Source organism: Haemaphysalis longicornis, unplaced genomic scaffold, assembly GCF_048455015.1.
Source record: "Haemaphysalis longicornis isolate Haplotype H1 unplaced genomic scaffold, Haemaphysalis longicornis Haplotype H1 scaffold_10, whole genome shotgun sequence".
Classification (NCBI taxonomy): Eukaryota; Metazoa; Arthropoda; class Arachnida; order Ixodida; family Ixodidae; genus Haemaphysalis; species Haemaphysalis longicornis.
The window spans coordinates 129,143,122-129,168,219 of NW_027526204.1; the positions used below are offsets into that span (position 1 = coordinate 129,143,122).

Consider the following 25,098-nt stretch of genomic DNA (forward strand, 5'->3'; position numbering starts at 1 on the left):
CCATAGCTCACGTGAAATAAAAGCGCCCGACCTGTGCCCCGTGCAGCGATATTTGACGACGTCGGTGCTCGCCTTCAGCTGCAGCTTGAATCGCTCTTCACCTATACAAGAGGTCGGGGCATAAACTCAGTTCCCTCCTTCATTTCGGAAGGAAGCCGCACCTAGAGGGAACTTGCGACATACGCAAGCAACTGTGGCCAACGCTCTCGGGTAAGACGACATCTCTCCGAAGTAACGGTCCATGTTGATCGTAAACAATTTTTCAAATGGAGGCAAAAAGCGATGACGCCCGTGTGTCGGGATTTCGGATCACGGTTAAGATTCCCCCGAACGGTCAAAATTAATCCGGTGCCCTTCAATACGGCGTGCCCCATAGCCCTGGTGCAGCTTAGGCCCGTTAACCCTTCCCCCTCCTCCTTTGCCTCACTCTAAGAAATCGCCGCCTGTGGGCTTCACCTTGACGGTCTCAAGTCAGCCTGGCAGCGTGGTTGCTTTGCTATTTTATATGAACATTAGGACGAAAATAGGCGAAAGAAGCGTACGCACGCACAAAAATGACGGAGCTTGCAGTAAGACGAGCAAGGCTTGAACCATAGCGAAGCTGGATGACTTATTTCTATGTAACAGTGAAGGACACCACCACGCATTGTATTAGGTTTGAAATTGTTTGTTAAATGTTCCGTCGTCGCTTTTCCCTGTGGTAGTAGTACCATCTATATCGTCGTCTTCCGCATGCATGACTGGCAGTCCCGGATCGTTTTGTCCTCAGGCTTTCACATTTATCCCCAAGTGGAACGCGTCAGCAAGCGCTGGTACCGGCTGCAACCGGCTTCGCGAACTGGGCCCCTGTAGCGCGAGCTTTCTTGTGCTCTCCCCTTGAGGCGCGCACGCACGTGAACTGTTTTCGCGGTATTTTTTTTTTTTTTGCGAGCCTGGACGCTAGCCTGCGAGCCCACACTAGCCTGGACAATGCCGGGCGCTCCTCGTAAGGAGCGTGCAACTGTCCGCGGTGAACGGCGGGAGTAACTATTACGTTGTTATTTGATGGCGCCTTACACAGCACACACCAGCATCAACAGATACGCTGTGAAAACACACAACCACTTAGAAGCGCAGATAAGCCCACAAAAACAAGCAGACGCACGTACGCACACAGCTCTGATCGCATTCTCAGCTTTGTCATTCGCCAAATGCGCGTGACTGATTGTGATGGAACGTTGTGGTGAAGCCCAGTTGCACCGATTTCTTAACTCGCTCCAGTGTAGCAGCCTTCGCACCGTTATACACGGGTCATTGGCCCTTCAATGATTGTATCAGTATGCTTTAATTTCGAGTAGCACACATGAATCAAAATATAAAACGAAGGTCACAAAGCGCAAATTCAGGGAAGCTTGCACTCACGTACAAGAGGTGAACATTGCGGGACACATAGTTAAGTTTCAGTATCGTTTTTTTTTTGTGTGGTGCTAGTAACCGCCATCATATGCATCGAAAAGGGCGTCGTCTTCTCCGCGGCGAGTGGTAGATATAAAATCATCCTCAGCATTCTAGACTTCCATCAGCTCTTCGACATCGACTCGAGGCACCGGTGGCGGGATCTGCAGGTCGTCTCGGGAAGGAGTGGCACACTTCTAGCCATGTCTCCAATTATCCATAATAATGTCTTCTAGAAAATGCGGTGGTCGCGCTGACCTTTTCCAAGCAGGGTGTCGTCTCACCTTTAGCATTAGCGCTGGAGCTTTTTTTTTTTTTTTTTTTTTTTGCTAAAGCCGATGTGCATGCCGGGAACGCTCGGCAGTCGCCGCGAGGCACGCGCTCACGAGCACTCCGCATTTTCTTGGTATTTTTCCCTGCAACGGCGACCGTACGGCCAGCAACGACTGCTCACCTGTTAAAATGTGCTGACTGAGTTAATATCCATTTCCACGGCAGCACGCGTACTATATAGCGGCATAAGCGGGATGCATGAGAATCTCGAGTCCCAAAGGTGTGCTTTGGCAGTCTGCTGTGCTAGCTGCCGACACATCGCCACGACGGAAGGTGTGACGAGCGGAAGAAAATCCGGGGTGCAAGGGGACTTTGTGAAGTGGTACACATGCTTGCCGACGACTTTTTCACTGGGGCCGGGTTACATCCCATTCTGTGGCAAATAAGTCGTGTTTAGTACGCATCGAAGTTGATAAAACAGTGCTCAACTTTTAAGACAACCTTATTTATCTATGTTTAAATTACATGTGTTGTGAGGTTCAGAAATTTGGTGGACCAACCAACACATAAGCCGGAGATCGCGCGCCATGAAAGGGAAACTACTGCGACAAAAGAGGGTGTGCCACTGCTACACGTGGAGTACGAGCTGTCCTGAGAGGTAGAAGGGGCTAACGGGTTGCGGACAGAAGGCTCCTGGCGATGGCTAGCGAGCAAAATTAGCTTCGGAGGGCGCTGCTGTCCAGGGGTCCGTTCAAGCACATGGTGGCTATAGCGCTGCCGCAAAGTTCAACAGAAAGTTCAACAGCAGATCAACAGAAGGTCAACCTAGGCTCTCGCCTTCAGGTTTTCAGAAAGTCCTGAGTGCACCCCGTAACTTTTCACTCCTTCTTGCCTTTCCGCCGCTTTTTGCGTAAATTATGTGCCCTTAATTTTTGCATTTCAGCTTTTCAGCATGATTCTGCTCCTTGCCATGAGTCTTACCCTTTTTGAAGTCCGCGCCAAAACGAGTCCGCCGCACATTATCTTTGTGCTCTGTGACGACGTGGTAAGTTGGAACGTTTCAGCAAATTATGGCTATAGGTCGGTGATTTAAAGGGATTTCTTAATCTGAGAGAGTGAGCCTAGAGAGACGCCGCCTATATCAAAGAACGTGCAAAAAAACTGTTTTGGGCACTTCAGCCTTCGCTTCCTCCAGAGCTGAGAACGTTTTGGTAAAACGGACGGCTTTGTTCAGGTGAACCAGCTAAGCTTTAAGCGACGTTCTGGCTTGCGTTCAAGGGGCCGGTGTTGACGAGCTGACTGATTTGAAAAACTGTTCTATTTAATGCGAAAAAATTCAGTGTCTAATTGAGAGAAAACATTGCTATGACAGAATATTGGCGCGAAAACTCCGGCACTTAAGTTTCCCTTGGCTGAGAAGCGTTCCATCGCGCGCGCAGGAAACAAAACAAGAAATGTATGCACGAAGGACGGTGCGCTGCTAGGCAAACACTAGGTACGAGCATAGAGCCATTGCACATGGAAAGCGGTGAGGGCGGGGGTGGCAGCGGGGGTTGTTAGGCACTCTGGCCGGCCCACTCCCCTCTCCTGCCGGCGCAACAGTCACCATCGCTCTGATCGCCGCTCTCTGGAGCGAACACCCCGCGTCGTTCAGTTGTTAAAGGGACCCTGCAACACTTTCGATAAGCGTCTTCACTCTTCCTTCGCCCCTGGAACCACTGCGAAAGCTGTAGTTATCGCCAGCACCGAGCGGCACTGCATGATTTGCTCGTCGCAACAGATACGCCTTCCATTTCTGCTTTGTTTTTGTGGAGTTTTTTTTTTTTAAGTTGCTATCGAAATGCGTTCATTGCTGCAACTGAAGGAAAACCGGCCAGCAGCCGCTACATAGCCTTAGTGACGTAATTCGAGCCGTCGAAGAACGTCAAGACCGGGAAAGAAAAATATCTTTTGAGCGAGTTTACAAGTTATCTGGTGGGCGTAGGGCAGTAGTTTTTGGCTGACGTACTTTGCGACCCCCTAATCTAAGTACTGGGTGTGTTGGGTGACTACGTTCTGCAAGCATTTAAGATTTCAAAAAGAGTTGAAAAAAGTGTCGCAACTTGCAGGGTACCTTTAATGGTTTCGCATCCACAGCTCAGAAGTGCGCAGATGTGTCCTCTGAGTTTTTGACTCACACAGTCTCCTGTGTAAAGCACCGTATTTGAGGGGTCGCGGTCATGCCTATCGCTGCAATGGCGTTCTGCACGCAGGGTTGGGCCGACACCAGCCTAGTCGGCTCGTCCCAAATTCCCACGCCGAACTTGGACGCTCTGGCTGCGAACGGCCGGCTGCTCAGCCAGTACTACACGCTGCCGCTCTGCACGCCTTCCCGGTCGGCCCTCATGACTGGGCAGTACCCCATCAGGCTCGGTAAGCGTTCTCTACAGTTGCAGTCACAGCCAATGCAGGCAATAACCGAGGGGAGGACATTTCTGGGCTGGTATTTGAATGAACACAGTATTTCTCATGATTTTAGCGCTGCACCACTCTCGCTTTCTCTCCCTCAGTGCATTTGGCCGTTACATGGTTGTTTCTAAGTCTCGCTTACCCTCCCGATTTCAAGAAAACCTATCCAATCCAATCCGGTTCCATATGAAGCAATTTTGTCAAATCCAATGCAATCCAAGCACCTACTAGCTCGTCCCCTTCCTTATACCCCCTCTTTCTTCCCCCCTAAGGCATTCCCTCCCCTCGGTTTACTCTGCCTTCTATGCCAGACGACGAAGAAGAAAGCTGCTTTTTTAACAGCGGAGCTGTTGTTGGTCGAGCTTTTTCGACCGTCAGCTGAAGGTCGCGCGTCACTCTAGGAAGAGCAGGTTCATAGCCGCGCTGGCGGCCTCGCGGAAACCGGTTCCCAGACCCGCCGATAGAGTGCGAAGGGGTCTCTGAGGGGCGGCCTCTTCTCCCTGAGGGAGGAAGAAGGGAGAGAGCCACTTGCCGTTGACGGTTAGCTTCAGATTCCTTTGCGCGAACAGTAGAATTTGCGCAACGGCGGCGCTTCCATTCTCGGGTCAGTGCCCGTTGACGTAGGAGCCGACGCAAGAGAACCACAACACCGCAGTTTCAGCAGATTTCACACTGCGAAGAACCGGATTTAATTGTTGAATCAAGCTTAGGAGAAGGAGGAGGACAAGGAATACGTTTAATCAGGGGTCGGCAACCTTTAGAGGTGGAGGGCCGAGTTGCATGAAGCCGACACGGCGGGGGCCAAATGGCAAGGCGGGGGGGAGTCAGGGGAGGCATTTTTTGAGAACAGCGGGAAAATTTGGCGAATTGAATTGACAATAATGTACAAAACTGGAATAGAAATTGTGTTAAAGTATAGCGCGCATGTTACAGGGTTGCAATTGTCAAACATAGGTGAAAAGCAAAAAAACCTCTTTCAGTAGGACTTATGGTGAATCTTCATTGATTATGAGGTTTAGCGCACCGACGCTTCACAGTAGATGAGGCGCGCCGTAGTGGACGGCTCTGGATTAATTTTTTACCACCTGGGGATCTTTAACGAGCGCCGAAATCTCGAACACACGGGCGTTTTCGCTTTTCGCCTTCATCGTAAAAGCGGCCGCCGCGGCTGGGAATTGAACCCGCGTCCTGCTGAACAATCTTAGCCAACTCGCAAATACCTAGGTCAAAGCTGCTCGCCGACCAATGGAGAAAGTCATGGATGTGTTCATCGGTTAGTAGGGAAGGCAAATTTGATTTGATGAACTTCATTCTCGAGAAAGCCTGTGCGCAGACGTATGTACTGCCGAAAACTGTTATTAAGGCTGCTGCTAGTTTTTCAAACTCGAAAACCTTGAGTTTGCGAGGCCAGCGTAAAACTTTGAAGCTTTATCCTCTTTTTAAGCCCTGCTGAAAGCTAGGAAAGCTAGGATTTTGAAGGCGGGGTACAATGCAAAGTGGACGCGATCCTTATTTGTTTCGATCGTTATTCAGGTCAAAACTGCCATGTCGGCCTTCAGAACAGGGGGAGGGGTGGGTATTCTCACGACGTGGTTGGGGCCGCAAAATGTTGCCCCACGGGCCGAATGCAGCGCGCGGCTGCAGGTTGCCGATCCTTGCCTTTAAAGATAAAGAGAAGGAGGAGGAATACATTTAATGAAAAGGAGGAGTCAGTCAATATAATGATCAGGAGAAGTGAGACTGTCAAGCTCAGGTTATGCTTTAATTGATTAGAATAAAACAACCGTGCTAAAATCTCAACTGTCCTTTTTGAAGTGAGAAAAACGAGGGACTCGCGTTTATCCTTTTGTTCTAGCTAATTCACCATTTTACGTAGGACGCTGTTACGAATCGACCGTGTGTGCGCGTGCTGACGCGGTGCGCGAGCTTCCACAGCGCACAGTACGACTGTGCACCGAGATGCTTTCGTACATACCATGGATGCTGGGAGGGGAGAACCACTTGCCTCGATCATGATACTCCGAAATTACGGCTTGGCGAAAACCCTCTCAACGGCGGCTGCCTCTTCGCCCCCTGCTCAGCAAGAATGTTTTGGCTTGTGCGTGTTTAACTCTGACGTCCATTGGAGCCCTAATTTTCCTCCTCCCGGTTTTCGGCCCAGCTTGGGCCAGCTCCTGTCACTGAAACTGTGGAGAGTGTTTTCTATTTCTGTGCTTTTTTTGTGCCGTGCTCAAAAGGCTGGGGACCTTAACGTGCGCCGAAATCTCAAGCACACGGGCGTTTCGGCCTTTTCGCCTCCATCAAAAAGCGGCCTTCGCGACCGGGTATCGAACCCGCGTCCTTGGAAGAGGAGGAGAGGAGTCGGCAAAACTGAAAGCAGATGGTTCAGAGGAGTTTGAATATGTAGACGTGTGGTCTTGGCGGTCGTTCCACGAACGTTCGAAAAATGGTTCAAGTCGCGCTCTCTCCGAAAGAAGAAGCCGCCCCAGCTAAAGTTGGGGTGGGAACGGGAATCAATGTGCTGGCTTTGAGAAGCTCTTTGAAGCTTAGCATTGCGATTAGGAAACGCCAGGCATCTTCGCTGTTAATAACGGGTTCGCGGCAGTAACCTAGTGAGGCTGGGCTATTGTTTGCTTATTCCATACAAAACAAAAAAAAACAACAACAGGAATTTGAAAAGGCTCATCTGCTGACTCCGCCGTAGACTACGACAAATTGAAGGTGCAAGAAACGTTCATGAACTTTAACACCGAGTACGTTCATCAAAAGAACAGAACCCGTTGTGCCGGATAAATCCACATTGTGAGAACACACTGAATGTATAGGGAACATGCGTGTGGTATTCCGATGCGATGGTTCACGGCATTCACCTTCTATGCAGGCCTCCAGGACAGCGTTTTTCTTTCGTCCGAGAAGGGAGGCCTAAACACGAGCGTTGCCACGATTGCAGAGCGGCTCAAGAGTCTTGGCTACAAGACGCACGCACTTGGGAAAGTGAGTATGACCGCCATGCGCGCATCAAACGTCACAGAATTGATCTGGGATCCCGAGAACGATTTCATTTTATTGCGAACTACGGCATCTTCCATGTCACATGGTAGGCCTGTCATGATTATGGTATTACAGAGTTTTAGCAAAGCGGCTAGGATACGCTACACTAGGGTCGGCGGGTAGCGGGACCCGACTGCGCGTGCGCGCGCACTCTAGGCCAGGAGGGCCACCCTTCACCGGAATGAATACGCGGGTTTGAGGAGGCGGGCCGCTCATCCCCGGGGAACGAATGCGCACATGCAGGTGCGCATTCGTTCCGCGGCCGGCCGTAGCATAGCATACGCTAACCGGTATGCTAAAACCAGGGTGTCGAGCTGGAACTATTTAGGATTAGATTCCGGTTTGGGTTCAAATGTTTCGAACATGCAGGTGCGCATTCGTTCCGCGGCCGGCCGTAGCATAGCATACGCTAACCGGTATGCTAAAACCAGGGTGTCGAGCTGGAACTATTTAGGATTCGATTCCGGTTTGGGTTCAAATGTTTCGAACATGCAGGTGCGCATTCGTTCCGCGGCCGGCCGTAGCATAGCATACGCTAACCGATATGCTAAAACCAGGGTGTCGAGCTGGAACTATTCAGGATTCGATTCCGGTTTGGGTTCAAATGTTTCGAACATGCAGGTGCGCATTCGTTCCGCGGCCGGCCGTAGCATAGCATACGCTAACCGGTATGCTAAAACCAGGGTGTCGAGCTGGAACTATTTAGGATTCGATTCCGGTTTGGGTTCAAATGTTTCGAACATGCAGGTGCGCATTCGTTCCGCGGCCGGCCGTAGCATAGCATACGCTAACCGGTATGCTAAAACCAGGGTGTCGAGCTGGAACTATTTAGGATTTGATTCCGGTTTGGGTTCAAATGTTTCGAACATGCAGGTGCGCATTCGTTCCGCGGCCGGCCGTAGCATAGCATACGCTAACCGGTATGCTAAAACTAGGGTGTCGATCTGGAACTATTTAGGATTTGATTCCGGTTTGGGTTCAAATGTTTCGAACATGCAGGTGCGCATTCGTTCCGCGGCCGGCCGTAGCATAGCATACGCTAACCGGTATGCTAAAACTAGGGTGTCGATCTGGAACTTTTTAGGATTCGATTCCGGTTTGGGTTCAAACGTTTCGGGTTCGGTTCCGGGTTCCATTCCCGAGAACCATTCTGTTCCGGTTCGAACTGGTTCAAGCGGATCAAAGAAGTAAAAACAGGAGTGCTTTTTGCTTTACTTTTTTAGTGCTGCATTTTTTTTTCTCGGTCACGTCGCCATAAAAACAAATTCATAATGTAGGCTTTTAATTTTGGAAATGCTGTGACCTGGCCAACTTAACAGTAAAATTCGCTACAAAATGTTTGCCATGTGAAGCCAACGATTACAGCATTAACTGAAGCGAAATAAAAAGTGCGCAGGGGCACTTAAGGCTGCTCACGTGCATTAATGTGAAAGCGTTACTCTTTAGGGCCGCAAGCTTATTGTTATGAATTTATTGTTGTTCATTAGTACAAATAAATTATATTTTCTCTTAATTTACAAACCCTTAGTTTCATACCCCGCGGTTGTCCCCACCTTCTGGCCGGCCGATGACGGTCGTGCCCCCACACACGCAACGCACTCCAATGTGCACGCACGTATGTACACGGACGTATTTTCGCTCAGTGAGGCAAGTAGTGCTTTCGTTCTGAAAAAAAAAAAAACAAAATTGGTTGGTCTGTTACGCTTTTCGCACACCTATAGCTTCAATGGCGTTTTAGTTTTGACACGAGAGCATTAGCAGTGCCAGGAGTCGAAAACTGCCTGGCGTCAGTATCCACCTGTCAAGCTTGGCATGCGGCGTTTACAGGAATTTCATTTTCCCTGCCTTACATTTGCTAACAATCCGGCTATAAGTAAGGAAGGAGGCCTGCTAAAATGGCTCACTGATTATAGGGAAAGTCCGCTGAGGTGGCCACTTTTCGCGAATGACACTTCAGCGACAGGTGACGATGAGTGAGTTCTAGTAAAGGTAGTAGCTTAGTCAATTCACAAGCAGCGGTAGGGGTAGCTGGTACGCCAAGGCTACGGAACGAAAGCACAGAAAAAAAGAGAAGGTATTGAAGGACATTGCTATCAATTTTTTTTCTCACCAAACCAGTGATCGCCCTTATTTTTTATTTTAGTTTTGTGGCTTCGTACAGTCTTACCTCATACAAGTATACTTGTTTTGAGAACGCTTGGATGAATACGAAATGGGAATTAAGCAATTCTTTATTAACTTCAGTGCGAGATGTCAATATTACGCTAGAAACAACGTAAAAGCGCAATGCGTGCATGAAGAGAGACATTTTATGACATTTATGTTGTCGTCACCTAAGAACATTCACGATTTTTCGTGCGCAACTAAATCTTCTGATTGGTGGAGAGGGGGAAGCGCAGCAAAATTAGGACAGTGCAAGAAACCTAAAAATATTGAGTTGGTCCGACTCACTAACCGTTCCCGGAACCATTCCTATCATTCGTTCTGATTCGGGTGCAGTTGCAAAACGACGTAAAAAATAGGGGTTCGGTTAGCCTCCGGTTCTGGGCGGAAATTCGAGTGCGGATACAATTTTAGGTTCCAGCTCCGGTTCCGGTGAACCACCCTGGCTAAAAATCCCTATTTTCTGTCGACACCAGAGGCATGCATAACCGGCGTGTAATGTTAGCGTTGTAGCAGTAGCGGTGGTGTTGGCTGGTGGTGGTTTTATCTCCATCGAGAGCGCCTGCGTTTTAGCTCACAGTGTAGCATTTTTACAGCGAAGCTTTTTACCTCTACGAGTTCTGTCGCTACAGTTGGTGTCAACAGCAAACTTCCCTCGAATAAATAAAAGAAGTAACTGGCACCGCTAGGAATCGAACTTGGGAGGAATAGAGAAGCCGAGCGAGAGCCCGTTGTCTTGCCGATTGAGCTACGTGCCCACGTGGAGACGGAAGAGACACATGGTATACTCACCGAGCACATGTGCGGGTTTACCGCCTGCGTTCTCGTTTAATGCACGATTCACGTGATAGCGTCACGCGACCTCTCGCGCCACTGTGCGCTCCGCCCACGGCACGTATAGCAGCCGTGGGTACGCCTTGCGCATGCGCTAGGAGTTAGTAAAAACCAATACGTCAGCGGCGCAGAGACGGCTCGCACTAACGCATGACATCTCACTTCTCCCCCGTCTCTGCCGCCGATCTCGTCGCCTACGTCGGCGGCTGCAGAGAAGGAGAAGTATGATCGCCTAACACTGGTTTGAGCTTCCTTATTTTATAAGAAAAGAGTTTCCACTCATTTGCTTCACCAATACAACTCAACCAGCCCCCGTTCATGAATCCTGCATTGATTTAACGTTAGCAAGGAATTAACGTTAGCAAGGAATATCTCGTTGAGGTTATAAAGCGTGTCCTTAAAGGAGCCATGAAGACAAAATACAAGTTGGGTTTATTAGAAAGACTGCTTAGTCCCGATAACAATGATGCCAATATCATCGCAATCTTCGAACAAATAACGGAGATATTAAAGAAAACGTGTGAAGCAGTCGCGACCCCCTAGCCAATTTCCCGCAACTTTTCTATGACGTCACGGAACCTTGTTTGTGCGATTGGCGGCCGCCTAACTGACCTGTCGCGACGACACATGACTGGACGTCTGTAATGGGGCCTCTAGTTCCATTTGACCGCATCACTTGAATGCTAACGTGCAGTTAACACACTGAAAATTATGTTTTATTGTTGGCCCGTATGACGTCATTCTTGCTCATAACACGTCACTGTGGCGCAAAATTTGAAAGTATTTAAATTCTTCTTGCTTTTTTTTTGTTAAAAAAACATCTTTTGGGGCTGTAATAGAGCTGAGTGAGATACTGAATCCTAGTTCTTTCAAATTACACCAAGTTGTATTTTCTCTTCATGGCTCCTTTAAGTGCATTTCACTTGTTTCTGTTTCCCTATTTGTAGAGCCACGTGTGTGAATTCAAGTGGTGTCACATGGGTAACCGTTGTGGGTGTCATTTACAGCTTTGCAGTCCGACCACCTTCACAGCGTGGATTGGAGGGCATTTTTTTTGTTCACTTGCGTTTTCGTTAGAGGCGTGCTTCCGTAGGCGGCCATGTTTCACAGTCGCGGCTGAGGCAGATGCTTCAGAGCCCATTACAGTAGAGAGGGCACCGACGTACAGAAACGTGTCTTGTGGTGCGATCACTCTTACATTACCATTGTCTTTATCCTTTTCCGATTGCGTCGTTTTTTGTCTTGTTATATTAGTCGCTCTTACGAGCCCTATATATACGTGTGTTAGCGGGAAACCGCTTTGCTGGTTCTGTAATTAGCATGGCTGGCATGCTGAGATTACTACTGTAGGTCTCCGCGCATCTCTCTAATACGCATTTCTAAGTCGAAGGCAACAACGCATTTACTAGGTCCACCTTTGGTTAGTTGCAGACAAAGACCCACAAGTACGTCCGCCGTTCAAGCACGAAAAGCTGCGCTTTTGTTCTATAGAATCTATATAGAATCTATAGATTAATCTATATATGAATCATGTGTAAGCACCTAATCAACAGTCCGCTAGGTCCAAGCTTATGTACTTATGTCTAAATAAATTTATCATTGTAGAATGAATGAGTGAATGAATGAATGAGTGAATGAATGAATGAATGAATGAATGAATGAATGAATGAATGAATGAATGAATGAATGAATGAATGAATGAATGAATGAATGAATGAATGCCCTGGCTGTAGCTGGCTGCGCGGACATTGTTCACCAGGTCACAGTAGCCCCTTATAGCTTACTCGACTCTATTTCGACCGGAAGGTTGTTCGTGGTTTCCACCGAAAAAAAGAAACAACCCGAACTTTGAAAAACTTTCAAATTTCCCTCTACCTAACGTAGCAGTGTCGCAATTGGTGAAGAAATAGCTGAATTATAGGCTTCTTGTTGGCCAACCACTCCGTCTATTGTTCAATGGAGGAAGTGGGGAGGGGTTGCATACTTCGAAACCCATCCCCCCACCCAAGAAGAAAGAAATAAGGTGGGGTGCGGGCGATGTATGCTCGAACAGTATTCTGTAGTTTCTGGATTTCCACCCCGGACCCCAATTCACCCATTTTTTGTACTTTCATTCTTTTTGCGCTGTTGGACATTGAACCATCGCTCGGAGAAGCCAATTAAACCGGACCAATTTTTTTTTTTCGTCTGCGATTTGTGTGCGATTTTACCGTACTAAGCCAACCGTTGCCGAAAACTCTAACTTGCGCGAAGCCCCGGCCGACCCACTTTTAGACACTTCACTGTCATTTTCCTACATCAAATATTTAGAAGAATATTAAAAAGTTATTTACGTGCGCACGAAAGAATATCTGCCTCTCTCCAGCCCAGCGAACCCGTGCAAGGGGCCGTCACCTAGGTGGCATATATAGATACTAAGCTCCACAAAAAATCCAAGGCCTCGCTGTCTAGATGGGTGCGTAGATGGCTAAGGTATGTCAGTAGTGGAGTACCCCAATTTTTCTAAAAAATCAAGTTTTGCGACTACTACTAATCCCGGGCGCCTCCGCGGCAGGTTAAGATGCTTTCTTTTTTCGATTTCTGTCTCCTTTTCAGTGGCACCTTGGATACTCAAGTATCGCGTACACACCTCGGAGGAGGGGCTTCGACACATTCTACGGTTCCTACGGCGAAGCCTCGAACTACTTCAACCCGTTTTTAAACTTCGTAAGATGGCCACGAATTACTACTTGATTAGGATTCAACCTCATTTCACCCGTTTCTGCTTTATCCCTGCGTAATATCGTGCATGCGTTCCTGTGACAGCAGAAAAGAAAATGAAAAATAACTCCGGCTTAGCTCAGTAAAGCTCAGCTAAGCCTGGATATGCAAAGCAAAAGGTTAGTTTAGGATCATTAGGAATCGGTTTCACTTGGTTAACATTTGATTTAGCTGTAATTTTATACCATTCGTCAAAAGCCTGCCTGTGTCTACAGTTGTGGTCCCGCTTTGGGTGTTTCGCGAGCCGAACGGCTCACTCTTCCTTAGTCTCCGACTCTAGCTTCGCGCGCTTGGAATTCCGGTCCCTCTCCAGTCAAGCAAATCGCCGGGCGATATCCGCGGGGTGGTCAGAAGCAGCTAACAGATGAGGCCTCAAAGCTTCCCACTCGCCGCGAAACGCATAGAGAAGACAACCCGGCCTCGCTCTCATCCACGGCCAATCTCGCACTGACTAGGCGAGCGCGGCGCTCCTCTTAGCCACGCGCGAGGGGAGTCACGTGGTCAGGCGGCGAGCGCGCATGCACCAAGCCGGCGGTGGTGGCGGCGGCGGCAGAGCTCCGTGCGGTGAGCAACGATACGCGTTGCCAAGGCTACGGCGCAGTTGCGGTCAAATGAACGTCAGGTTGCTGGCGACGGCGAAACTCGGTTTGACTGGGTTAGTAGAGCTTTGCTTTAAAATAGTGGCTGAAGATTACGATACTCCCTAATGAGAACTTTGTGCGCAGCGCGACCTGTAGTCTTCTCGCTGACAGCGCATACCTGCTACGTCTCAGGAAGGGATCACCTCATCAGCGAACGCACGAAGGCGTCGTTCTGGCGTTGTGTCGAAGCGCGTACGTCACCGCCTCCGCCGAGCATGTCTAGCACGGCCTCGGCATTCTGCCCTCCCCCTCACGCTTTCGCTATTCCTTGCTGCTCCGCTTTTCTGCTCGCTCTATCTTGTCTAACTTCGACGTCTTCGTTTGCTCGGTTACACCAAGGCCGACGGCGACGCGGAACCACAGGAGCGGGTACCTAAGAGCTTTGTCTAAAACGTAGGCCTGATTTCGTAAAATCAAAAGGGGGTTGAGAGGGGTCACACGAAAAGGCGACGCATGGGATTCTGCATCTTTGCAGTTCTAGTGATTCCCGCGAGTCACCGCCTCCTTTTACGGCTAAACCTAAAAGAATAATGCTAAGCATCTCCTCTTGCTGAGTAAAGTCACCAAGTTGTACCACTACGTTTACAGTCACTGAGTTCTGTGCTGCTGTGTTTTGTGTGGGTGTGTGTATGATGATGCGAGACACGTGAGGCAAAAAACCGTCCATTTTTAGACCTTTCAGCTGAGCTCCTAGGCGCTGGACTGCAGCGGGTGCAGCATTTCGGCAGTGTGACGCTAACAACGATGCAGACGCTTCGTCCATTTATGTTGCAGTGTTTACACGCCGCAGGTCAAACTACGCGCCTTGGTGAGGTGGCGCCATCTAGGGAATCGCACGGTAGGCGGAATAGTGGTGACAGCTTCCGGACAGGCTGTCTGGCCACGCGGATCTCACCAACTGAGCCAAGTAGAGTGTGGCCGATGCTCACTCATTAAAACGCCTGCAGTGCTGGACAGCACAACCTGATAGCCGAGAAAGCGAGCTGCCCGCTCAGTTCACGCATTTGCGGGCTGGCTGACAGCAACCCGCAAACCAATCGTCACTGCGGTTGAGGTTTTCTGCTTTAAAAACATGACGTGTCGGTGTTGCATTCGTATCGCAATTGTTTCCCCATATACAAGCTTATACCTTGTTCTGCAAAAATGCATCGGGTGACATTGACTGCCAGCTGGGATTTGTATATGTTAAAGGGGTGCCGTGTCTGGAACACTACAGAAAGTAAGTATTTAGTGCCTCGAGGCCGAATCTTATCTATTTAAGTGCTGGGCACATTTGGATCCTCCGAAAAGCTTTCGATGAAAAAATCCGCCACTTGGGTTATTCTTTTCTCGGGTGTTCTGTACAATCAGCCCTGCTGGTTAGTTTAACTAGTGCCTTCCTCTTTCTGTTAATTTTTAGATAAGACCCGTACCTTCACAATGAAGTCCTTTCTTGGCAGAGAACCAGCAACGAAGTTTTTACCCCCTCGTCCACCACCTGTGGTGGAATTTGGAAGCTTCCCGCATTGCACATAGCGCCGCGTCTGCAGCCTACAACCGCAGAATACTTTGGATCGGAAACTATATCGGAATGGTTCAAGAGTATACACAGGCATCATAAAATTTACAGCCAATCCATTATTATCATTCCTTTTCTGTGACCTAAACACACACACACACACACACACACACACACACACACACACACACACACACACACACACACACACACACACACACACACACACACACACACACACACACACACACACACTCGCGCGCACACACACACACACACACACACACACACACACACACACACACACACACACACACACACACACACACACACACACACACACACACACACACACACACACTCGCGCGCGCACACGCACACGCACGCGCACGCACGCACGCGCACGCACGCGCGCGCACACGCACACACACACTCAGGCACGGACATGCACACACGTACACAAAACATCGTTGAAAAGTAGCTAGAAACATTAGGCGAAAATTCGCGCACGGAACTTTCTGTTTAGATATTCCAGAGTCAAATGTTCTACTAAGATGAAGCATGCTTTCCAACAATTTGATCGAAGAACCTGATAATGTCGTGGATACTTTTTATTTTCGTTTTCACCCACGTTTGCAGTTTAACCATTGCGGTGTAGACTTCTGGGACAACGAGGACGCAGTAACGAATACGGGCGGCGCTTACAGTACCCACCTCCTCGCTCGCAGGGCCGTCGATGTCATCTGCCACCACGACACACGCAAGGTCAGTGCTAGATTTAAGGAACTGTAACAACGGAAAGGATTTGTGGTGCAACAACTGTAACAACTAACGACGGAGAAACACTTTTTTTGTCGCCTGCGGGACCGCATTGCCTCTTAGTATAACACGTTGCTTTTTTTTTTCTTCTTTTTTTGCTGTGGAGAGATTGGGAGAAGAACAACGTCCAGAAAGTTTGTACGCACATGTGTAGTGCCCTCTGTTTCCCTGTTCCCTCGCCTCAACCCGCAATCTTGTGTTCTTAACAAGGGTGCACTGTAGTACACCTTGCGCACCTATATATAAGCGTGCGTGCTTATAGGTTGTATTTTACTCGCCATCCCCGGGGAGGAGACTCTGAACTGCTTGCAATGCTCCCTCGTCACCTGTACACCATTATCATCCTTAGGTGACGCAACAGCACTTCGTTCTCATCTCTATAGATACTGATCATAATGGTGTAGGCACGCGGTTCCTTGCTCGAGCTTCCACATCAACGGTCGCCCTGAACATCAACCTCTAGTGTGCACCTTGTCCTCTCTCTCCCTCTCTCTGTATAAGTACACATGTGTGTGTGGGGGGGGGGGGGTGTACAGAGTATAGAGATAGAGAGAGAAACTTGCTCCAGTTGTGCAGAGAAATTCATAGCGCAAGATAAAGAATCAAACTGAACAAAAAATTAAACAGTTCGCCTTCCTGAAGTGGCTTTTGGGTCAAAAACACATCAGTGAGGCGTAGAAAGCTTCGCTTCAAAACTCCGAGTGCACCCAAACACTTGATAAGAATGACAAATGCGAAAAAATGAATTGAGGACCGCTGAGTGTTCCTACCGGTTTTGCGTTGTAATTGTGACTGTGCCGTGGAGCCTTCCGACTGGTCTTGAGAGTGGTCTACTACCGCCACCTCGCGGAGGCGGAAGACTCTAGCCACGCAAGTGATTGCAGCGCGGACGAAGAGAGGACGCACTATAATTTTATTGACAGCGAGTAAAGTTCACCGAACTCTAGCCATACAGAGCTCCACTGCAAAGGGAAGGCTATCCCCTCAGAAATCTATGGATCTAGGACGCGACTCCGGACATATTTCTAGCACCGAGCCCTGAAAGTGTACAGAATGTCGCATTTAAAAAGCAGGTTATGGCGGCGATATTGGTTCGTAATTCCCGTCCTTTTCTTGTCCTCGATGTGACAGCCGCTGTTCCTGTACTTGAGTACGGCAGCGGCGCATGGACAGACGGTGGAGCTGACCACGGATGCTCCAAAACGGAACCTGGCCAAATTTCCCTATATCGGGGACAGAAACAGGACTTTACTGGCAGGTGGGTACGACGCATTGGTTGGTACCCTGAAAAAGCGGTACACATGCTGGCGCTGAGCTTGGAGGATGTACACTATCAGAGGCAGTGACAGCGCCACAACAGTAAAGTTTTGCAGTGCTCGTCCCCGGCCCCCTCCCCGCATGGGCAATCTAATTTGCAACTCATAACAAATTCCGACCGCGTATTGCAGTGAGATTTTCTCAAGCTCTGGTAAAACGGCCTCTTTGTGTTTGTGTGCGAAATTCTGTCGATGAGTTTCACCCGGCGATTCTGACCTCACTGGATGGCTTATACTTGGGTTAGTGGACTCGATTGTAGGCTTCGACAGAGAAACGCTTTTTTCGTGGTCGAACGTGCACGCTCTTGAGTGTTTGATTATGCCTCTCCACAGGAAGTGTTGATATTGTGTTGATATTGCATTGCTCTTGCTGCATTGATATTTCAATTGTGTGCAAAGCACCCGCCTCAGTATCCTCTTTGCTCTCTACTGCCAGGCACGGTGGATGCCCTGGACGAGTCAATCGGTCGTGTAGTGAAGGCCCTCAGCGATCGTGGCATGCTGTCAAACAGCGTGATCGTGTTCACGAGCGACAACGGAGGCATTCCCTGGGGAATATTCTCCAACACCGGCTCCAATTGGCCGCTACGGGGCACCAAGGGGACGCTCTGGGAAGGGGGAATCCGAGTGCCCGCTCTTATATGGAGCCCCCATCTACCGCGGAACAGAGACGTGGTTCTACCACAGCTCGCTCACGTCGTCGATTGGCTGCCGACGCTGTACTCCGCTGCCGGTGAGTTGTGAAAATTGATTGAACGACTCTACCAGTGCTTTGCCCTGCATAGAAAGATGAGGCGTGAAACCAGATGTGAAATGGACGTAGTGAACAGTAATTTGCTAGACAGCGACCTGGAAGGATGCCCTGTGGACGCAGCTACTTTGGACGCAGCCACAGCTGAAGTCAAGAGGTAACAATGTCCTGCGCACTTCCTCACCGGGGAGCCCATAAACGAGCCCATATAACGGCAAATTTCAGATTATTTCGTTCAAAACTTTTGAGCACTCGTTCCAGAATCCGAAGTTCGCTTACACTCATTCAATCTAGAATGCTTGGGCTGTGGGAATGAACTGCCGAGTCGTTCTTGCTTGTGGGAGATTATCATGCGCTATGGTGGTGAATAACGTTCGGTGAGCCCCACCCTCCTACCAAGATGTAGATACGATATCAATCACTCTGAGTAATATAATTTTGTGCAGCGGCTTTAGTACGGAATTAGAAATGAACTGTAAAACTCTAGAGGGCCTGACTTTATGAGAACTGCGATCATGCGGGATTTTGTGTGAGAATCGCTCAATGGGTGGGAAGCGTTCACTTCTCCCAAACCCATAAGTCCGCCACTGCCTGCCTATCAAGTGCTCAATCTCATTTCGCTCACGTGAGCTGAAACGGATGGCTTGTTAGCAAAAATAAGAGCGACAGTTATACCATGAGTATGCGTTCCTTGGTAGACAGCTTACGTTTTACGCCTCAGAAACTTTGAGCCTATAAAAGTAAGCAGAAACTTTACCTGCTTCCTAACTTGACGCAATTATACCATTCGTATTCATGTGCTAGTGCTGTGAGCATTGGCTTGAATGGCACATAAATGCTTTTACCATAAGGTAACAGCTTGAAACTAGGAACAACAAGCCATCATTTTTAGTCCCATTGATGCAAGGAAAGAAAACGGTAATGTGTGAATAGACCTCCTGGTCTACTTCAGAAAAATCGAATTTCGATTTTAACCAGCGCATATGCATACTGGGATCTGTTAACCAGTCCTCAAATCTGTCAATCACATTTTTAGGATCACGCCAGATGAGATTTTAGAGACACGTTCGTTCAAGTGATCTCATTCAACCTGCGTTGTTCTACATGCAGCTTTAACAACAAGGATACTGATTTTGCCAAGATACTCAAAAGAAAATCTCTCTCTTGCTCCTGCCACATACAGGTGCCGTCATAACTAATTGGGACAAGGATTTGTGAATATAACCTAATATCAGTCTTACTGGCTTTATGACGGCCATTACCGGTTTACAGGAAGCTTTTTCTATTAGGGAGGATTCATTTCAACGCACACCAGTGCAGCCAGGAAGTTTCCGGAAGAAGAAATTTCTGTAAACTTACGAGACCGGTGCCAATTACTTTTGAGGGCACCTGTACGTCACACGTTGTGGCCTTACAGCTCTCACTGATCAAAACATGACCGGCTATGCAATGGGCAATAGCTGCAGATGAATTCACATGTCGTTACTTTGAATTTCCTTAAACAGATGGCAAACAGTGGCATGGCGCAAGTTGCAATCAAATATGTTCCCTCACCACGCCCTGTGTCACCACAAGTATCCCGATAGGCACACGCACAGGTGCAGGTGGCGCAACATTGCAGCAGCCACTCTACAACACATGGCAATGCTTCAGTAAACCATAAGTCCTTTGAGCAAGGCATGCGTACCGGAAATAACGAGCAGAGGGAGGCCGCGTTGCTCAGCTCTCTTCCCAGGATACAAGCCGGTGTCATCCATAACTGGCAGAGGACGCCACCAGACACCACGGGTTCCTGACCGCCATCTGATGGAACGAACACACCGGACATTTCAGCACAATACATTCGTCTTTAAGAGGAATGACAATAAAGCCTCTTCTCTCTCTCTCTTCAGATGCCCAGTTGAATAGATGTGAGGCTTTTCTGCTACTTTTAAATCTCCTGGGTGCCGTTGCAGTCTAAAATGCTTGACTCTGATGGAACTTCCCATCCTACGGAAACGCAAGCGGAGCGAATCGCCGGTCTCTCAGCAAGGGCTATGTACCAGCATGTTCGTTCGGGTCACTTCCCATCTCACCTGGTGCCACGGTTGTGTTTCGATTGGCTCGTTTTTCGCTGAACGAGGCGCTAAATGATATTGGGCCAGTCTTGCGTACAAACTACTTTCTGTAGTCTCACTACTAAATTGTTCGAATGACGGTGCTACTGCCTTGTTCAGTGCAAGCGGGGTTAGCTGACCAACATTTCATTATTTGTCTTAACAATGCATGTGACCTATTTCGTTTCATTTAATATCCTTTCATTTCATTTATTTGCTTAAAGGCCCGAGGGCATTACATAAGGGGGGGGGGTCTTGCGCCAAGGTATAAGAATACATACAGGGAAACAACAACAAAAAGAACACAACAGAAATCAACATCAGTTAGGAATAGCGAAGCTATTGCAAACATGATGAGCTAGGGAGAATAATAATTATAAAAAAACGTGAAGGCTGATAGGTTCGTAGTTTCAAGTTTTTTTTTACAAAATATTTGGTGGTTAGGGCACGAAGCTATGGTATTGGGTAGTGCATTCCAAATTGGTATTGTGTGAGGAAAGCAAAAACTATTCATTGATAATGTACGGCACCCAATTCTAGAGATTGGGTAGAAGCTCTTCGTGGGGGCGTTAATGAAGCATACCGTGATTTCGACGGGTAAAAAAGGTGTGTAGAAGCACAAACGAGCGATAATGTGGCGTGTAGCGAGGGTGGGGAGGTTGATGGACTGTTTCCTTTCCTTCCAGGTGGCCGGGTGGCGGACTTGGGTAACATCGATGGCTTAAACTTGTGGCCCGCTCTTTCGACGCCAGAGGGCAGCAGCGGAACACCGTGGCCTCGCCGTGAGTTCCTAGTCAACGCCGACTCCGTGACCGGCCTGTCTGCCTACCGGGACGGTGACTACAAGCTCGTCGCGATCAACGGAAGCTTTCGAAACGGGTCCCGATACCCTTTTGATGGGGCCGACATACAAGTTCACATCCCGACGCCAGGAGGCACGTTGCTTGGTGCAGGCGCCAATGCTTCCTCCAACCGCCTCGACTCCCTCATGACGTCTTCACTCACCTGGGAGGTCCTCAAGAAGCTCAGTGGAGGTCAGCTCACCGCACCTTCGGGCTGGCGCCAGCGGGCTGCCGTGAAGTGTAGGCCAGACACATCCTCCTCAGTTCCGGGGCTCGCGCAGCTGCGCGAGGGCTACTACCTGTTCGACCTTGCTAGAGACCCTTGCGAGCTGAACAACTTGGCGCAGGAGCAACCCTCGGTAAGAGAGCTGGTTCAAAGAGGCGCATGGTTAGAGAATTAAATTCGTGTGAAACTGCACTGGAGAATAATGTCAATTCCGTGTATGACATGCCAGCGTGATGGCATTTTATTATTGCGCGAACAATGGGTGCGTCTTTCTTACAAAACGTTTCGCCGTCGACACGCGTAGAGCGACAGAAGAAGGGAGAACGACAAAGCGCGTGAAGAAAGGGGTAACCACAATGCCGCATGGCAGTGGAATTGTCTGCGGCAGCGCTACGGTCGTACCGCTGCAGACGGAGTTGCTGGGAAGAGGTCAAGTCGAGGAGCTGTCGGCTCGGGCTCGTCCTCCGTACCCACTTGTGCTAGTTACAAAATAGAGTGTGCAGCGGCTGCAGGGCCGATTGGGCGGCAAAAGAGGATGAAATAGGCACGAAGGTGACTAAATGCATGCCGATACTGGTATCCAGCAAAAGAGGCGGCAGCAAAACGAGCCTATACCGCGGCCGAGGCGAGCGAACGCGACTGCTAAAATGGTTAGAGCGCAAAGCACGTCTGGCACGTGTGCGAGGGGCGTGCGAGAAGCGCCGGGTTGCGGACTTCTAAAGCTGGCACAAGGCGTGCGCATCCGGCCGAGCCTAATGTTCCTAAGGGAGAGGGATGCGATGCTTGCACATTCTGAATGATCTCCAAATGAATCCTCTATTATTTTTCCTCTCTGTTTTCTTTCCACGGGCCATGGGGTTTAATGGGAAGATGTTGGGAAATAGCCGTGTGTGGGGCCACTGCCTCCTGTCGTTGACGTCATGGTTTGTGTCGATGCAAGATTGACCGAGGCACTGAATGTGTCGGACCTTCACGGGAATTGGCAGCGTTCGTGATCAGAACGTGCTGTGGCTTCCTTGAATCACCGCGGCAGCTTTGGGAACACAACGGTGCTGCTGCTCATAGCCAGATACATCCTTTGGCACTTCTGGTGACGCTAAATGTGGTTTTAGGTGATATGCAGGATGTATTGACACGGAAGAACATGCACCGCCATGGCCACTGTCGTGTTCCCGCACGCGGTTAATCAATGCGCGGGCTTTGTGTCCTCTCAGTTCAAACATGCTGAATTTAAATGTCAGCGCACCAGCAGGATAGCGCCCAAAGGTTCATAAAATATACAATTAAGAACCCTGCAAAGTAGCAGACAACCGCAGTGGGGAAGTGATAAAGGCCCGATAACACGAATAAACTATTACGATAAATCAACCGATGTTTAATTAACCACATAAATAAATAAATAAATAAATAAATAAATAAATAAATAAATAAATAAATAAACAAATAAATAAATAAATAAATAAATAAATAAATAAATAAATAAATAAATAAATAAATAAATAAATAAATAAATAAATAAATAAAACAATTAATCATTCCAATCAATAAGTACCGGAGCTGGAGCGTCAGTTCGGGGCCCCCGTATAGCCGCCTTCACTTTGTTAAATTACCCTAGTCTTTGCAAAATCATCGGCGGGTTTTTCGGTACACTTCCTCATGTCATTTATGAGCCGTGTCCAGCATAAGAGCGTGCCGAAAATATGAAGCACGGTGAACTACTACGCATGAAATTCCCTCCTTTCCGTATATAAAAATAGGGGTTTCGCACTGTGTTTTTACGCTTCAGATAATTCTTTTAAGAGGACGTACTGCCATATTGCTCGAAATAAACCAATAGAGCCACTGCTTTCGTTACTCTGTTTTTTAACCCAAATTGAGTCTAATGAAGAAGGCGGAAAGAGCACGCACAGTAAATAAAAGGACCACGAAGCTCAGTATTCAGTTTCACTTTTTAGTGGAACTTCACACTTTTTCCGTTAGTGTGACGGACTAGGGGTCGCTCTGCTAGACAACCAGCGACAGAGCAAAGCTAGCGAGCTCCCAAAGAAACTCACCGGAGCCCGATGCTCCTGGAAGTATACGCGTGACCAAATGAGATCTTGTAAATCAGATTTGACGCCCAGGTGCAATTAGGGAAGTGTTCCGGCGCCATATTCTGAAGTAAAGCAAGCAGTTTATGCACCAGAAAGCCCATTCACTTTGAGTTGACAAAAGTCGTTAGTATAAAGTGGAATCATTTGCTTGCAATGTCTGGATTAGGTGAAGATTGAAAATTAGCATTCATTACAGCCTTCACGTTGTTGTAGGTAACGACTAAGGCTGATGACGACGACGATATAAGGGTATACGTATAGCAGCATCGATATTCCGTTCCGAAGTACAAGCCAGGCCCTTCGGTGCGATGCAGGACGTTAATTATAACGCGTTGACATGCCACGGCCCCCCGTAAACTGACTTAAGAGAAACCAAACCTCCGTAATTCACAAAAGGAGTCCATAGAACTGACCCACGAGAAGATTTTGCACAAAATAAAACACGGCTCTTGCGAGAAGTTCGGCCACACTGGGGCTGGAACACAGACCGTTTGCGCCAAGACTCGTGATTCTACTCGTAGGCTACACAGGCCAAACGGCCGAATTTGTTTCGCTGGTACTCAAAACAGTAGGAGTGTTCGAACCAAAGTAATGTGTGCTGGGTGCGTACGGGAGGTGCCAGGCTTGCACCCGCAGGGTACACAAAATTTCTCATCATGGCAACCGCCGAGAATCATGGTTCATCGGAAATTGAAGTTCAGGGTGTTTGGCGCGCAAATCGCAATCTCCGTGCCGCTGATTTTGCTGCTAAACTTCGGGAAATTATAATGTTTCAGCTATACAAGAACTCTGCGAAGACCGCTTGTCCTGTACCATGTCGTCAAACGGTTCAGCTAGTTGGAAGAAGCCGGTAGGGCTGCCTATAATGCCCTGAAACGCGCATGCGCATTGCAGGTGATCGCCGAGATGTCGAAGAAGCTGGAGATCTACCTGGCTGCCGCACAGCCTGCGAAGCTGCACCGGCCTGACACGAGGGGCTACCCAGAGTACAACGACTGCCTCTGGGCACGCTGGGAGGACAGGGCGCAGACGACCAATCGTACCTGTCCCTGTCCATAACGTCACAGCTCCGACCGGGTTGGCTTTGGCTGCCACTACAGCGTTGTTGATAGGTGTTCATCATACTGCTCTACTATGACTACTATACTGCACGCTACAGAACGTACATACTATTAAAAACCCTCGTTCTCGTGTGCTTTTCTCTGTTACAAGGCGACGAGCCGCTTTCGCTACACAGTCAATAGCGCTTGTCTGCAGCTCGACAATGAGCTTTTTCTTGTGTACTTGGACCATGATGTGGGCTTCCCCGTGTACGAACATAGTCACAACACCTAGATTTACAAATGGCAATGTTGAGCGAACACACATATGTAGAACTTCAAATATCTAGACAGGTGTGGAAACCACGAAAAACAAGTAAACTCCATGGACGCGGCCATACATGGCCAAAAAAGCGATCCTTTTAACTGTTTTTGTTCTTGCTGCTGCTGCTGCTGTTGTGGCTCTTAAATTTGCCTTCATCAAATAGAGGTACTCAATCATACGGAATCAAACACCGAGGAAAATAAACGCAGTTCTCACCTGCTTCTCTTCCATCTGAGCGCAGAAGTCCATCCGGTGTTTACCTCATTCTGTGCCAATTTGGCTTCGTCGTAGAAACTGTCCACATCCTCGCCCTCGTAACCACAAGTTCGTGCATGGGCGTGTACTATCTCTAACTTGCACCTCCCGTTTAGTTCGAGTCTGAAGACGTCCGCGGACTTTTAAGTTCGCGCGTCGCGTGGAACTGAAACAAACGTTTCCTTCCATGGATTCCGCTATCGTCAATCGAGCACGCTATCCGCAGTGTCACG

General features: G+C 48.6%; 1 protein-coding gene across 1 annotated transcript; it reads left to right on the top strand.

Moving 5' to 3' along the window:
- Positions 1-24,440, top strand: LOC144159325 (arylsulfatase B-like). The gene is made up of 10 exons (XM_077690736.1): positions 1-210; positions 2,651-2,752; positions 3,960-4,119; positions 7,037-7,149; positions 12,799-12,909; positions 15,742-15,867; positions 17,053-17,179; positions 17,674-17,970; positions 20,771-21,285; positions 24,140-24,440. Exons 2-10 carry the CDS (start codon positions 2,660-2,662, stop codon positions 24,302-24,304), a joined length of 1,707 nt encoding a protein of 568 aa, XP_077546862.1. The 5' UTR covers positions 1-210; positions 2,651-2,659; the 3' UTR covers positions 24,305-24,440.
- Positions 24,441-25,098: the final 658 nt, after the last annotated feature.

Excerpts from the sequence above, each read along its gene's own strand:
- LOC144159325 (XM_077690736.1), top strand. The coding sequence starts at position 2,660 with ATGATTCTGCTCCTTGCCATGAGTCTTACCCTTTTTGAAGTCCGCGCC. Across the intron at positions 17,971-20,770 it reads GACGCTGTACTCCGCTGCCG|GTGGCCGGGTGGCGGACTTG; the intron begins GTGAGTTGTGAA and ends CTTTCCTTCCAG. Across the intron at positions 21,286-24,139 it reads TGGCGCAGGAGCAACCCTCG|GTGATCGCCGAGATGTCGAA; the intron begins GTAAGAGAGCTG and ends TGCGCATTGCAG.